The 17,880-nt window shown below is 43.6% G+C and overlaps 1 protein-coding gene across 1 annotated transcript in view; it reads left to right on the forward strand.

The window, feature by feature from the left end:
- The window catches only part of LOC106575916 (DNA annealing helicase and endonuclease ZRANB3), a 103,306-nt gene that overhangs the window by 1,529 nt on the left and 83,897 nt on the right, over positions 1-17,880 (forward strand). Inside the window, exons 3-7 of the mRNA XM_082963092.1 lie at positions 10,263-10,281; positions 10,604-10,782; positions 12,797-13,028; positions 13,653-13,738; positions 15,013-15,184. Coding sequence (XP_082819218.1) covers positions 10,263-10,281; positions 10,604-10,782; positions 12,797-13,028; positions 13,653-13,738; positions 15,013-15,184 — 688 coding nt within the window. The remainder of the gene's footprint in view (positions 1-10,262; positions 10,282-10,603; positions 10,783-12,796; positions 13,029-13,652; positions 13,739-15,012; positions 15,185-17,880) is intronic.

Genomic DNA, 17,880 nt, shown 5'->3' on the forward strand with positions numbered 1-17,880 from the left:
CCTGACACTAATCTGGGAGCCTGAGCCTGACACTAATCTGGGAGCCTGATACTAATCTGGGAGCCTGATACTAATCTTCTCATGATAATGTAGTGTCAGTTACATTGCATTCCACTTGGGCATAATGTCAGTTACATTGCATTCCACTCAGGCATAATGTCAGTTACATTGCATTCCACTCGGGCATAATGTCACTTACATTGCATTCCACTTGGGCATAATGTCAGTTACATTGCATTCCACTTGGGCATAATGTCAGTTACATTGCATTCCACTCGGGCATAATGTCAGTTACATTGCATTCCACTCAGGCATAATGTCAGTTACATTGCATTCCACTCAGGCATAATGTCAGTTACATTGCATTCCACTCAGGCATAATGTCAGTTACATTGCATTCCACTCGGGCATAATGTCGGTTACATTGCATTCCACTCGGGCATAATGTCAGTTACATTGCATTCCACTCGGGCATAATGTCAGTTACATTGCATTCCACTCGGGCATAATGTCAGTTACATTGCATTCCACTCGGGCATAATGTCAGTTACATTGCATTCCACTCGGGCATAATGTCAGTTACATTGCATTCCACTCGGGCATAATGTCAGTTACATTGCATTCCACTCGGGCATAATGTCAGTTACATTGCATTCCACTCGGGCATAATGTCAGTTACATTGCATTCCACTCAGGCATAATGTCAGTTACATTGCATTCCACTCGGGCATAATGTCAGTTACATTGCATTCCACTCGGGCATAATGTCAGTTACATTGCATTCCACTCGGGCATAATGTCAGTTACATTGCATTCCACTCGGGCATAATGTCAGTTACATTGCATTCCACTCGGGCATAATGTCAGTTACATTGCATTCCACTCGGGCATAATGTCAGTTACATTGCATTCCACTCGGGCATAATGTCAGTTACATTGCATTCCACTCGGGCATAATGTCAGTTACATTGCATTCCACTCGGGCATAATGTCAGTTACATTGCATTCCATTCGGGCATAATGTCACTTGGCTTAAAAATTCTATTTGAATGAGGTTGTGCGAAGTACATCACATGCCATCTAACTAAAGCGTTATTGTAAGTGTCTGCCGGGGCCACTTGTAAGGGTTGCCACGCCGACGCTGGTGTTACAACAGATCAATAGACAGATAGACTGTGTTGTTGCTTCTCTTGCCTGAGCTTCAAAATTACTGTGAAATTCAATACCACAGCCGATGTTGATGTGTGCATCAAGTCCCCGGACCCCAACACAGGTCCCCAAACACACAACTGGTCCCCGATGATATTCTCAGTTTGGATGTCATGTGTGATTTGTCACATCCTTAGCCAATAGATTTAAAGATATGACTTAAAATAAGTTTAAACTACCCCCCTCCTTATTGTATGATATAAACAGTGTTTAATTTGAGATGGGGGTGTAATTGTCAGCCAGGCATTTGCTTTGCTGAGCCAGACTAAGCAGAAACAGCTCTACATCAATTATAAAGGCTTATTATTGAATTAATTACAAAATGCTGATTCATCACGATGCACTGACGAGGAAAATGTGACAAGTATGTAAAATAGCTTTATTTGCATGCTGACATAGGCCTAATGAATGACTTAGCTTAATGATCCTAGAGCTTGTAGATCTCATAGGATTAGTGAGGTGTGTTCCCATTAAAAAAAAGTTTTCAAGTTTTATTGTTTTCGCGTGCACAAGTACAGTGAAATGCCTTTTTTGCTAACTCTAAACCCAACAATACAGTAATCAATAACTGTGTAATACTAAAAATAACATAAGATTGTTGATATTGAAAGAGGTCCCAGAAAGATAATCCCAGGACTTAAATAGCCTACCTGCCCGTTGATAAGAAAGCATGAATAATATTAATGTATGGTAATGTATGAGCCTCAGTGTAAGTAGTCTAGTCAATGCTCCATTCATTGAAGACAAGACAAAAGACTTAAAATGATTGTGTGGGAGGTCAAAGACCCCGCCTCTATCCTGGGAGGAAGAGCTACGTTTACAGACATCGTGGTGCTGGTGGGTTTCACAGATAACATTAAAAAGTTGTTCAACGTGCTGTTGTCAAGCAACGGTGGCAGTCAGAGCATCCTCCATGAAACCAGCTGTCTGGCTGAACGGGCGTCCTATTCCCTGTATAGTGCATTACTTTTGACAACAGCCTGGGCTAAAAAGTAGTGCACTATATAGGGATCAGGGTGCCTTTTGGGATGCACCCAGGTTATTGAAAGAAGAATGATTAATGCGTGGAGAAATGGAAAGCACCTGGCTGAAAGGAGCCTCTCTCGCTGTCTTTCTCCCTCTGTTTTCTCTATCTCTCTCTCCATTTCTCCCTCCCTCTCTCCATCTCTCTACTCCCATTGTGTGTGTATGCATTATGCTGGTTGAGCAGAGTGGGCTGGCAATTAGAAGAAACACCAGTGGAAGTGCTGTTCAACTGAAGTGGAGGGAGGGGGATCACAACTGCTTTTCTCATGGGTAGACTAGCTCTACCTACCTGGGTTACATTTTGAATACAACATCTCATGATCATTGCAGACTAGCTCTACCTACCTGGGTTACATTTTGAATACAACATCTCATGATCATTGCAGACTAGCTCTACCTACCTGGGTTACATTTTGAATACAACATCTCATGATCATTGCAGACTAGCTCTACCTACCTGGGTTACATTTTGAATACAACATCTCATGATCATTGCAGACTAGCTCTACCTACCTGGGTTACATTTTGAATACAACATCTCATGATCATTGCAGACTAGCTCTACCTACCTGGGTTACATTTTGAATACAACATCTCATGATCATTGCAGACTAGCTCTACCTACCTGGGTTACATTTTGAATACAACATCTCATGATCATTGCAGACTAGCTCTACCTACCTGGGTTACATTTTGAATACAACATCTCATGATCATTGCAGACTAGCTCTACCTACCTGGGTTACATTTTGAATACAACATCTCATGATCATTGCAGACTAGCTCTACCTACCTGGGTTACATTTTGAATACAACATCTCATGATCATTGCAGACTAGCTCTACCTACCTGGGTTACATTTTGAATACAACATCTCATGATCATTGCAGACTAGCTCTACCTACCTGGGTTACATTTTGAATACAACATCTCATGATCATTGCAGACTAGCTCTACCTACCTGGGTTACATTTTGAATACAACATCTCATGATCATTGCAGACTAGCTCTACCTACCTGGGTTACATTTTGAATACAACATCTCATGATCATTGCAGACTAGCTCTACCTACCTGGGTTACATTTTGAATACAACATCTCATGATCATTGCAGACTAGCTCTACCTACCTGGGTTACATTTTGAATACAACATCTCATGATCATTGCAGACTAGCTCTACCTACCTGGGTTACATTTTGAATACAACATCTCATGATCATTGCAGACTAGCTCTACCTACCTGGGTTACATTTTGAATACAACATCTCATGATCATTGCAGACTAGCTCTACCTACCTGGGTTACATTTTGAATACAACATCTCATGATCATTGCAGACTAGCTCTACCTACCTGGGTTACATTTTGAATACAACATCTCATGATCATTGCAGACTAGCTCTACCTACCTGGGTTACATTTTGAATACAACATCTCATGATCATTGCAGACTAGCTCTACCTACCTGGGTTACATTTTGAATACAACATCTCATGATCATTGCAGACTAGCTCTACCTACCTGGGTTACATTTTGAATACAACATCTCATGATCATTGCAGACTAGCTCTACCTACCTGGGTTACATTTTGAATACAACATCTCATGATCATTGCAGACTAGCTCTACCTACCTGGGTTACATTTTGAATACAACATCTCATGATCATTGCAGACTAGCTCTACCTACCTGGGTTACATTTTGAATACAACATCTCATGATCATTGCAGACTAGCTCTACCTACCTGGGTTACATTTTGAATACAACATCTCATGATCATTGCAGACTAGCTCTACCTACCTGGGTTACATTTTGAATACAACATCTCATGATCATTGCAGACTAGCTCTACCTACCTGGGTTACATTTTGAATACAACATCTCATGATCATTGCAGACTAGCTCTACCTACCTGGGTTACATTTTGAATACAACATCTCATGATCATTGCAGACTAGCTCTACCTACCTAGGTTACATTTTGAATACAACATCTCATGATCATTGCAGACTAGCTCTACCTACCTGGGTTACATTTTGAATACAACATCTCATGATCATTGCAGACTAGCTCTACCTACCTGGGTTACATTTTGAATACAACATCTCATGATCATTGCAGACTAGCTCTACCTACCTGGGTTACATTTTGAATACAACATCTCATGATCATTGCAGACTAGCTCTACCTACCTGGGTTACATTTTGAATACAACATCTCATGATCATTGCAGACTAGCTCTACCTACCTGGGTTACATTTTGAATACAACATCTCATGATCATTGCAGACTAGCTCTACCTACCTGGGTTACATTTTGAATACAACATCTCATGATCATTGCAGACTAGCTCTACCTACCTGGGTTACATTTTGAATACAACATCTCATGATCATTGCAGACTAGCTCTACCTACCTGGGTTACATTTTGAATACAACATCTCATGATCATTGCAGACTAGCTCTACCTACCTGGGTTACATTTTGAATACAACATCTCATGATCATTGCAGACTAGCTCTACCTACCTGGGTTACATTTTGAATACAACATCTCATGATCATTGCAGACTAGCTCTACCTACCTGGGTTACATTTTGAATACAACATCTCATGATCATTGCAGACTAGCTCTACCTACCTGGGTTACATTTTGAATACAACATCTCATGATCATTGCAGACTAGCTCTACCTACCTGGGTTACATTTTGAATACAACATCTCATGATCATTGCAGACTAGCTCTACCTACCTGGGTTACATTTTGAATACAACATCTCATGATCATTGCAGACTAGCTCTACCTACCTGGGTTACATTTTGAATACAACATCTCATGATCATTGCAGACTAGCTCTACCTACCTGGGTTACATTTTGAATACAACATCTCATGATCATTGCAGACTAGCTCTACCTACCTGGGTTACATTTTGAATACAACATCTCATGATCATTGCAGACTGGTGTTGCCAGCCTGGGTTACATTTTACATTCTAGTAATTTAACAGACGCTCTTATCCAAAGAGACTTACAATCAGTCCATTCTACTAAAGAAGCCCAAACCACCACGAACAGCCATGATAATCATAATTAGGAGTAGCCTAAAACCTATTTCAATATACAGTGCATTCTGAAAGTATTCAGACCCCTTGACTTTTTCTAAAATTGATTACATTGATGAGGGGGGAAAAAAACTATCTACACACAATACCCCATAATGACAAAGCAAAAACAGGTTTTTAGAAATGTTTGCAAATGTATACATTTAAAAAAATAAAATAAGTGGAAATATCAAATGTACATAAGCATTCAGTACTTTGTTGAAGCACCTTTGTCAGCGATTACAACATTGAGTCTTCTTGGGTATGACGCTACAAGCTTGGCACACCTGTATTTGGGGAGTTTCTACCATTCTTCTCTGCAGATCCTCTCAAGCTCTGTCAGGTTGGATGGGGAGCGTCGCTGCACAGCTATTTTCAGGTCTCTCCAGAGATGTTCAAGACCGGTTCTGGCTGGGCCACTCGAGCATTCAGCGACTTGTCCTGAAGCCACTCCTGCTTTGTCTTGGCTGTGTGCTTAGGGTCGTTGTCCTGTTGGAAGGTGAACCTTCACTCTGGAGCAGGTTGTCATCATGGATCTCTCTGTACTTTGCTTCGTTCATCTTTCCCTCGACCCTGACTAGTCTCCCAGTTCCTGCCGCAGAAAAACCTCCCCACAGCATGATGCTGCCACCACCATGCTTTACCCTAGGGATGGAGCCAGGTTTCTACCAGACGTGACACTTGGCATTCAGGCCAAAGAGTTCAATCTTGGTTTTATCAGACCAGAGAATCTTGTTTCTCATGGTCTGAGAGTCCTTTAGGTGCCTTTTGGCAAATTCCAAGCAGGCTGTCATGTGCTTTTTACTGAGGAGTGGCTTCCGTCTGGCCACTCTACCATAAAGGCCCGTCTGGCCACTCTACCATAAAGGCCTGATTGGTGGAGTGCTGCAGAGATGGTTGTCCTTCTGGAAGGTTCTCCCATCTCCATACAAGAACTCTGGAGCTCTGTCAGAGTGACCATTGGGTTCTTGGTCACCTCCCTGACCTCCCTTTGGACCTCCCCCTCCCTTTGGTTTTCTATCCCCAGGGAAGGGGTCTGAATACTTTTCAAATGCACTTTCCGAATGCACTGTAGCTACTATCTGAAAAATAAATGCTAGAAAGAGTGTTGGTGGAATCTGTTATGAACAGGGAGGTGTAGATAAAGCCTGTTTTGTAAAGGCTGGTGGAGGGAACAGGCTAACAGCTTATAACCTTGTGAGCAGGGTAATAAAACTGTCATCATTGATCTGTGGAGCTACTACACTTAGAATTGCAAAGGGAGGAAGCTGTTGTGTGACTATTTTTGGAGTGGCAGTGGCTCTGTTGTATCCAACTGATGGAGAGACCTGAATGGAAATCATATATTTTATTTGTGCTGATATTGCTTATGTCATAATACATTTAGCAATATCAACTTGATTCTTAGTTTGAAATGGTGACCATAGTCTAGGCTATATTGTTACTGCACACTCACTAGACTAATATCTCTCATATATTAGTCTAGTGAGTGTGCAGTAACAATATATATACTACAGTGTCTTCAGAAAGTATTCATGCCCCTTGACTTATTCCACATTTTGTTGTGTTAGTGTTACGTTCCCCAGCAAGAATGTCGCTCAAACAGAAGAGGGAACTAACAGAGTCACTGACAACAGCCAAAACAGGTGAGGTTTAGGAGGGGTTCTGAAAGACACTCATGGGGGTGTCCACTGGAAGTTGACTAGCAACAACAACTGGGACCTAAAAGACACCCACCATGAGCGCCAACTAAATTTTCCCAAGAAGAGGCAAACAAAAGGACAAACCCACAACTTGAAGACAGGAAAGAAACTAAACATCAGATGAAGGAATGTTTGTGTAAAAATCACAATAGGAAGCGCCAACTGAAGGTGTTAACCTTTAGTTGAGACTTTCAAGTCCTTGGTGTTTTTGGACCATGTTAGTTCGTTGGTGATGTGGACACCAAGGAACTTAACTCTCGACCCGCTCCACTACAGCCCAGTCGATGTTAATGGGGGCCTGTTTGGCCCTCCTTTTCCTGTAGTCCACGATCAGCTCCTTTGTTTTGCTCACATTGAGGGTGTGGTGCCAGGACAACAACGTTAGGTCTCTGACTTCCTCCCTATAGGCAGTCTCATCGTTGTTGATCAGGCCTACCACTGTTGTCGTCAGCAAACTTAATGATGGTGTTGGAGTCATGCTTGGCCACGCAGTTGTGGGTGAACAGGGAGTACAGGAGGGGACTAAGGACACACCCCTGCATGCTGCATAACATGATGCTGCCACCACCATGCTTCACGGTGGGGACGGTGTTAGACGGGTGATGCACTGTTCCTGGTTTTCTCCAGACATATCGCTTTGCATTCAGGCCGAAAAGTTCAATTTCAGTCTCATCAGACCACAGAATCTTTTGCCTTTATGATCTCAGAGTCTCAGGTGCCTTTTTTTCAGGAGTGGCTTCCGTCTGGCCACTCTCCCATAAAGCCCAGATTGGTGAAATGCTGTAGATACACAGTTGTTCTTCTGGCATGTTCTCCCATCTCAGTCAAGGAACTCTGTACTTTTGTCAGTGGTCATTGAGTTCTTAGTCACTTCTCTGACCAAGGTCCTTCTTGCCCAGTTGTTCAGTTTGGTCAGACGGCCAGCTGTAGACAGAGTCTGGGTAGTTCCATATTTCTCTCAATGATTGAGACCCACTGTGCTCTTGGAAACAATTGTTTTATACCCTTCCCCAGATATATGCCTCATCACAATTCTATCTTGGAGCTCTATGGACAGTTACCTGGACTTCAGGGTATAGTTCCTGCTCTGACATGCACTGTCATCTGTGGGACCTTGTATAGACAGGTGGGTTTCTTTCTATGTCCAAACAATTGAATTGATCGCAGGTGGACTCCAATCAAGTTGTGGTGACGTCTCATCGTTGATCAAAGGAAATTGGATGCACCTGAGCTCAATTGGGAGTGTCATAGCAAAGGGGTGTGAATACTTACAGTATGTAAATTAGATATTTCTGTATTTCATTTTCAGTAAATTATCAGCTTTCTAAAAACATGTTTTTACTTTGTCATTATGGGTAGAGAGAAATTCAGGCTGTAACACAACAAAATGTGGAATAAGTCAAGGGGTGTGAATACTTTCTGAAGACACTGTACATACATACTCACTCACACACTACACCGACACTCCCACACAAACCCACACGCATTCATATACACTACATACACTAACACACGCTAACACACATACCGACACAACACAAACACACATACACGTGCACACACACACACACTTCTACACTCATCATTGTTACTGCTACTCTGTTCTTTATTTTACTCTTATTATTATCTATCCTGATGTCTAGTTACTTTACCCTGCCTTCATGTACATATCTACCTCTAATACCTTGTTATTATCTATCCTGATGTCTAGTTACTTTACCCTGCCTTCATGTACATATCTACCTCTAATACCTTATTATTATCTATCCTGATGCCTAGTCACTTTACCCTGCCTTCATGTACATATCTACCTCTAATACCTTGTTATTATCTATCCTGATGCCTAGTCACTTTACCCTGCCTTCATGTACATATCTACCTCAAATACCTTATTATTATCTATCCTGATGTCTAGTCACTTTACCCTGCCTTCATGTACATATCTACCTCAAATACCTTATTATTAACTATCCTGATGTCTAGTTACTTTACCCTGCCTTCATGTACATATCTACCTCAAATACCTTATTATTATCTATCCTGATGCCTAGTCACTTTACCCTGCCTTCATGTACATATCTACCTCTAATACCTTGTTATTATCTATCCTGATGTCTAGTTACTTTACCCTGCCTTCATGTACATATCTACCTCTAATACCTTATTATTATCTATCCTGATGTCTAGTCACTTTACCCTGCCTTCATGTACATATCTACCTCTAATACCTTATTATTATCTATCCTGATGTCTAGTCACTTTACCCTGCCTTCATGTACATATCTACCTCTAATACCTTGTTATTATCTATCCTGATGTCTAGTTACTTTACCCTGCCTTCATGTACATATCTACCTCTAATACCTTATTATTATCTATCCTGATGTCTAGTCACTTTACCCTGCCTTCATGTACATATCTACCTCTAATACCTTATTATTATCTATCCTGATGTCTAGTTACTTTACCCTGCCTTCATGTACATATCTACCTCAAATGCCTTATTATTAACTATCCTGATGTCTAGTTACTTTACCCTGCCTTCATGTACATATCTACCTCTAATACCTTATTATTATCTATCCTGATGTCTAGTCACTTTACCCTGCCTTCATGTACATATCTACCTCAAATACCTTATTATTAACTATCCTGATGTCTAGTCACTTTACCCTGCCTTCATGTACATATCTACCTCAAATACCTCGTACCTCTGCACATTTATCTGGTATTGGTACTTCCTGCATATAGCTCCACATTGATTTGGTACTTCCTGCATATAGCTCCACATTGATCTGGTACTTCCTGTATATAGCTCCACATTGATCTGGTACTGGTGCTTCCTGTATATAGCTGCACATTGATCTGGTACTTCCTGTATATAGCTCCACATTGATCTGGTACTTCCTGTATATAGCTGCACATTGATCTGGTACTTCCTGTATATAGCTGCACATTGATCTGGTACTTCCTGTATAACTCCATTCTTGTGTATTTAATTGTATTCCTCTTATGTTACAATTTTTTATTTGTATTATTTATAAACTCTGCGTTTTTGGGAAGGGCTCGTGAACAAGCATTACACGGTAAATTCTAGACCAGTTGTATTCGGCGCATGTGATCAATCCATTTTGATTTGATTGCTAGTGCAATATTGCGTGAACACATGAAGTATTCTATGTCCTCCACTCTCAACCCCCGTCGTTCTCTTCTGTTTCAGGTGTATGATCGCAGATGAGGTAAGCCGTGAAGCACACACAACCCAACTCCCCAGTCCTATCAAATCTATTTTCCTCAAATAATATATGCTATGCTCCCTCTGAATTAATTTGTCAAGTTTAAGAAACCTCCCTAGCCATGTAATCATTTTTGACACAGTCATTGTAGAATGTGTTGGTGTCTCAGAATTTCATGAACACTCCATCACATGCTGTTTGCTTACTTTTGAGCCAGGCAATGATTGTGTTCGGTTTATTTTGTTTTTGAAATGAGTTTTCATCGACTATATACATACATCATTGTTTTCATCCTCCATATTGTATTGTTAATCCTCTTCTCCAGATGGGTCTAGGGAAGACAGTGCAGGCTATCTCTGTGGCCTACGCCTACAGACAGGAGTGGCCTCTGCTCATCGTGGTGCCCTCCTCTCTAAAGTACCCCTGGATCGAGGAGTTGGAGAGGTGGATCCCTGAGCTCAACCCTGGAGATATTAACCTGGTGGAGACCAAGAGTGACACGCTGTACGTTACCCCATTTTAACTTCACCTGGACTCTGGTCTGCTTTTCCTGCGCTACTTGGTTGTGGTCCTGGTTTCCCTACTGAAGTTCTCCACCTGTTAAAATGCAGGTTCATGTTTTTCGTTTGTTCTGGAGGCACCTCTGCAGAGTGGTCACTAACTAGCACAGCCACAAAGTCATCAAATCTTAAACCTAACCTTAACCACACTGCTAACCCTAATGTCTAACCCTAACCACACTGCTAACCCTAATGTCTAACCCTAACCTTAACCACACTGCTAACCCTAATCTCTAACCCTAACCACACTGCTAACCCTAATGTCTAACCCTAACCACACTGCTAACCCTAATGTCTAACCCTAACCTTAACCACACTGCTAACCCTAATCTCTAACCCTAACCACACTGCTAACCCTAATGTCTAACCCTAACCACACTGCTAACCCTAATGTCTAACCCTAACCACACTGCTAACCCTAATGTCTAACCCTAACCACACTGCTAACCCTAATGTCTAACCCTAACCACACTGCTAACCCTAATGTCTAACCCTAACCTTAACCACACTGCTAACCCTAATGTCTAACCCTAACCACACTGCTAACCCTAACCTTAACCACACTGCTAACCCTAATGTCTAACCCTAACCTTAACCACACTGCTAACCCTAATCTCTAACCCTAACCACACTGCTAACCCTAATGTCTAACCCTAACCACACTGCTAACCCTAATGTCTAACCCTAACCCTAACCACACTGCTAACCCTAACCTTAACCACACTGCTAACCCTAATGTCTAACCCTAACCACACTGCTAACCCTAATGTCTAACCCTAACCACACTGCTAACCCTAATGTCTAACCCTAACCCTAACCACACTGCTAACCCTAACCTTAACCACACTGCTAACCCTAATGTCTAACCCTAACCTTAACCACACTGCTAACCCTAATGTCTAACCCTAACCCTAACCACACTGCTAACCCTAATGTCTAACCCTAACCACACTGCTAACCCTAATGTCTAACCCTAACCACACTGCTAACCCTAATGTCTAACCCTAACCACACTGCTAACCCTAATGTCTAACCCTAACCACACTGCTAACCCTAATGTCTAACCCTAACCTTAACCACACTGCTAACCCTAATGTCTAACCCTAACCACACTGCTAACCCTAATGTCTAACCCTAACCACACTGCTAACCCTAACCACACCCTAATGTCTAACCCTAACCACACCCTAATGTCTAACCCTAACCACACTGCTAACCCTGTATAACCCTAACCACACTGCTAACCCTAATGTCTAACTATAACCTTCTATTAAGACCAAAAAGCTAATTTTTGTTTTCATGATTTTTACAACATAGTACATGTTGACTTTGCAGCTGGTCTATCTAAGGGAGATCTTTCAGTTCTGCCTCCTGGACAAGACTCATGACAATAAACGTTAACCTGCAGTTTAAAATTGTAAATGTGCAAATTTATATTTTCATTCCTGCTAAATGAATGTCTATTTTCTCAATCAATTTAGTTCAAGTTGACCATATCAGTACAGCAGCAGTCAATGTTTTCACTGTTAGAGATTATTGATCATCGGTGTCTCTGTCCACTCTACAGAGGCAGTACGGTAACAGTGTTGGGTTACAGGCTGCTCACCACAGACCCATTATAACCCTCTGTGTCTGTTATATAGGGGGATCAGTAGCAGTAAGGTAACAGTGTTGGGTTACGGGCTGCTCACCACAGAAGCATTATAACACACTATAACACATTATAACCCTCTGTGTCTGTTATATAGGGGGATCAGTAGCAGTAAGGTAACAGTGTTGGGTTACGGGCTGCTCACCACAGAAGCATTATAACACACTATAACACATTATAACCCTCTGTGTCTGTTATATAGGGGGATCAGTAGCAGTAAGGTAACAGTGTTGGGTTACGGGCTGCTCACCACAGAAGCATTATAACACACTATAACACATTATAACCCTCTGTGTCTGTTATATAGGGGGATCAGTAGCAGTAAGGTAACAGTGTTGGGTTACGGGCTGCTCACCACAGAAGTATGCCCCCTGGTGGAGGCTCTGACCAGACAGAGGTTTAATGTGGTGGTGGTGGATGAATCCCACTACCTCAAGTCCAGGAACGCAGCCAGGTCTAAGATACTGGTACCACTCATCCAGAACGCCAAGCGGGCCATCCTACTGACGGGCACCCCGGCCCTGGGACGGCCAGAGGAGGTACGGTACCCCCGAAGGTCCAAACATCTGAACACGCCATCCCCCGATCACACATTTCTGTTCTATTCTGACATTTCAACCAGCTTGGCCCGCTGGGATCCTATACATTCCTTTTGTCTGCCTTCAGTATTTCACAGACACAGATAGGTATTGAACCTGTCTGTACCTAGAGGAAGCATGAAGGGCTGGTTAAATACAGATGGTCTGGGATTTAAAGGGTCTGGAAGCCATTGCAGCTCTTCTTTCTGTAGTATTTCTAACTTTAAAATGACACACACACCACAGAGCCCGTGCCAGAGAAGCAGCATCCCTCCCTTCCTTCCACCCACACGTTACTATTGTTCACTACAGCAAAGCTTTCACTCCCCTGTTGAACAGCAGAGTATTCTTGGCTCCACTGTGCTGCTGCAGGGCTTTGATGAGGACATTCACACTGACTGTACTTATTCACATGGTTGCTGCCTGAAAAGCTCCATTTGAATAATTGTCCATTATTATCATCATGGCAGAAATGTTCTGTTTAGTGCCTTGAAGAGTGATGATGGTTAGAATGGAGGGTGCAGAACACATCTGCCACACCTCTCTCTCTCTCTCTCACACATGCCATTTATTATGTTTCCACAGCTCTTTATGCAGATAGAGGCTCTCTATCCTAAGATGTTTGGAACGTGGAGTGACTACGCCAAACAATACTGTAACGCCCACTACAGGTAACGCCCTACACACACATACAAACACACAGTAATATTGACATTGGCATGGTGAAAATGCTACATCTTCCACTTTCCTCCCAAAATGACAAACAGCAGTGTGTACATACTGGGCATAATGACACTGCAGCAGACAGACACACTGACCCAAACCCTGGTGTCTGTCCATCCCAGGTTCTTTGGTAAGAGGAGACAGTGGGACTGTTATTGTCTGTCCATCCCAGGTTCTGTGGTAACAGGAGACAGTGGGACTGTTATTGTCTGTCCATCCCAGGTTCTTTGGTAACAGGAGACAGTGGGACTATTATTATCTGTCCCTCCCAGGTTCTGTGGTAACAGGAGACAGTGGGACTGTTATTGTCTGTCCCTCCCAGGTTCATTGGTAACAGGAGACAGTGGGACTGTTATTGTCTGTCCCTCCCAGGTTCTTTGGTAACAGGAGACAGTGGGACTGTTATTGTCTGTCCCTCCCAGGTTCTTTGGTAACAGGAGACAGTGGGACTGTTATTGTCTGTCCCTCCCAGGTTCTGTGGTAACAGGAGACAGTGGGACTGTTATTGTCTGTCCCTCCCAGGTTCTTTGGTAACAGGAGACAGTGGGACTGTTATTGTCTGTCCCTCCCAGGTTCTGTGGTAACAGGAGACAGTGGGACTGTTATTGTCTGTCCCTCCCAGGTTCTTTGGTAACAGGAGACAGTGGGACTGTTATTGTCTGTCCCTCCCAGGTTCTTTGGTAACAGGAGACAGTGGGACTGTTATTGTCTGTCCCTCCCAGGTTCTTTGGTAACAGGAGACAGTGGGACTGTTATTGTCTGTCCCTCCCAGGTTCTTTGGTAACAGGAGACAGTGGGACTGTTATTGTCTGTCCCTCCCAGGTTCTTTGGTAACAGGAGACAGTGGGACTGTTATTGTCTGTCCCTCCCAGGTTCTTTGGTAACAGGAGACAGTGGGACTGTTATTGTCTGTCCCTCCCAGGTTCTTTGGTAACAGGAGACAGTGGGACTGTTATTGTCTGTCCCTCCCAGGTTCTGTGGTAACAGGAGACAGTGGGACTGTTATTGTCTGTCCCTCCCAGGTTCTTTGGTAACAGGAGACAGTGGGACTGTTATTGTCTGTCCCTCCCAGGTTCTTTGGTAACAGGAGACAGTGGGACTGTTATTGTCTGTCCCTCCCAGGTTCTTTGGTAACAGGAGACAGTGGGACTGTTATTGTCTGTCCCTCCCAGGTTCTTTGGTAACAGGAGACAGTGGGACTGTTATTGTCTGTCCCTCCCAGGTTCTTTGGTAACAGGAGACAGTGGGACTGTCGTGGTGCCTCTCATCTGGAGGATCTCCACCAGCGTCTCAGTGAAATCATGATCCGGAGGCTGAAGGTCCAGGTCCTCCCCCAGCTACCCCCCAAAATACGCCAGCGCATCCCCTTCGACCTGCCCAAAGACGCTGCCAAGGTAACGGACGGACAGACAGGCAGACAGACCGAAACACACGCTGACAAACGGCTGGACGGACGGACGGACCCCTCTAGGCAGAGGGGAGACGGGGTGCTAAATATTCTGAAGATATCCCCTCATTATCATATCTCTCTCTCTCTCTCACACTTCCCCACCCTCCCTCTCTTGCTCTCCCATCCTGTTGCTCGGCAATAGTATCCAATTTACACTAATTATCATTTTATCTCCCATTGCCATATGGTTTTTATTTCAGTCTTGCCCTTTTCTGTTCATAAGTAAAGTAGCCTTTCATACTGATCAGCACTAGCTGTCTGTTCTATAAAACTGAATTAATATTCAAACATTAGCCAGTTAATTTCTATTTCATTGAGCTATATTTCCATCAAATCTGTATTTTGTGGGCTCTTTTATCCACGATGAGCTCTGTGGACAGTATACTCAGCTCTCTACCCTGTGAGCTCTCTACCCTGTGAGCTCTATACCTCAAATAAAATGTATTTATAAAGCCCTTCTTACATCAGCTGATATCTCAAAGTGTTGTACAGAAACCCAGCCTAAAACCCCAAACAGCAAGCAATGCAGGTGTAGAAGCACGGTGGCTAGGAAAAACTCCCTAAAAAGGCCAGAACCTAGGAAGAAACCTAGAGCGGAACCAGGCTATGAGGGGTGGCCAGTCCTCTTCTGACTGTGCCGGGTGGAGATTATAACAGAACATGGCCAAGATGTTCAAATGTTCATAAATGACCAGCATGGTCAAATAATAATAATCACAGTAGTTGTCGAGGGTGCAACAAGTCAGTAACACAAGAGTAAGTGTCAGTTGGCTTTTTCATAGCCGATCATTGAGAGTATCTCTACCACTCCTGCTGTCTCTAGAGAGTTGAAAACAGCAGGTCTGGGACAGGTAGCATGTCCGGTGAACAGGTCAGGGTTCCATAGCCGCAGGCAGAACAGTTGAAACTGGAGCAGCAGCACGGCCAGGTGGACTGGGGACAGCAAGGAGTCATCAGGCCAGGTAGTCCTGAGGCATTGTCCTAGGGCTTAGGTCCTCCTCCTCCGAGAGAGAGTATTAGAGAGGGCATACTTAAATTCACACAGGACACCGGATAAGACAGGAGAAATACTCCAGATATAACAGACTGACCCTAGCCCCCCGACACATAAACTACTGCAGCATAAATACTGGAGGCTGAGACAGGAGGGGTCAGGAGACACTGTGGCCCCATCACATATACCTCTGTACCCTGTGAGCTCTATAGCTCTGTACCCTGTGAGCTCTATACCTGGTGAGTTCTATATCGTGTGAGCTCTATACTCTGTGAGCTCTAGAACTCGGTACCGTGTGAGCTCTAAACTCTGATCTCTATGAGCTCTATACTGTGAGCTCTATACTCTCTGAACTAGCTCTCTAGTCTAGTGTGTAAACTCTGTGAGCTCTATACCCTGTAAGCTCTATAGCTCTACCCTGTGAGCTCTAAACTCTGTGTACTCTATACTCTGTGAGCTCAATAAACTCAGTGTGAACTCCATAATCTCTTAATTAGCCTCTGTGAGCTCTCTAGTCTAGTGTGTAAACTACTCTGTGAGCTCTAAACTCTGTGCCCTCTGTCCTCCGCTACGCTCCTCTCTGTGCTGCTGTGTAAGGCTGAAGTAATGAGGTGGAACTCATCCTCTGTTCCCTCTCATCCTCTGTTACCTCCGTCAGCCAGAGGAATGCATGGCCAGCACATTCCCTCTTTTCTCTCTCTCTGATCTCTCTCTGTCATCTCTCTGATCTCTCTCTCTCTGTCATCTCTCTGATCTCTCTCTCTCTGTCATCTCTCTGATCTCACTCTGATCTCACTCTCACTCTAAATTCAATTGTTTGGACATGATTTGGAAAGGCACACACCTGTCTATATAAGGTCCCACAGTTGACAGTGCATATCAGAGGCACAGGAATTGTCCATAGAGCTCCGAGACAGGATTGTGTCGAGGCATAGATCTGGGGAAGGGCCTTGGTTAGGGAGGTGACCAAGAACCTGATAGTCACTCTGACAGAGCTCTAGAGTTCCTCTGTGGAGATGGGAGAACCTTCCAGAAGGACAACCATCTCTGCAGCACTCCACCAATCAAGCCTTTATGGTAGAGTGGCCAGATTCTCTGGTCTGATGAAGCCAAGATGGAATCTTTGGCCTGAATGCCAAGTGTCAAGTCTGGAGGAAACCTGGCACCATCCCTACGGTGAAGCATAGTGGTGGCAGCATCATGCTGTGGGGATGCTTTTCAGCGGCAGGGACTAGGAGACTAGTCAGGATCGAGGGAAAGATGAACGGTGCAAAGTCCTCAGACTTGGGCGACGGTTCACCTTCCAACAGGACAACGACCCTAAGCACACAGCCAAGACAACACAGGAGTGGCTTCAGGACAAGTCTCTGAATGTTCCTCAGTGGCCCAGCCAGAGCCCGGACTTGAACCCGATCGAACATCTCTGAAGAGACCTGAAAATAGCTGTGCAGCGACGCTCCCCATCCAACCTGACAGAGCTTGAGAGGATCTGCAGAGAAGAATGGGAGAAACTCCCCAAATACAGGTGTGACAAGCTTGTAGCGTCATACCCAAGAAGACTCAAGGCTGTAATCGTTGCAAAAGGTGTTTCAACAAAGTACTGGGTAAAGGGTCTGAATACTTATGTAAATGTGATATTTCAGTTT

The sequence above is a fragment of the Salmo salar genome, chromosome 16 (genome assembly GCF_965601325.2).
Source record: "Salmo salar chromosome 16, fSalSal1, whole genome shotgun sequence".
In the NCBI taxonomy this organism is placed as follows: Eukaryota; Metazoa; Chordata; class Actinopteri; order Salmoniformes; family Salmonidae; genus Salmo; species Salmo salar.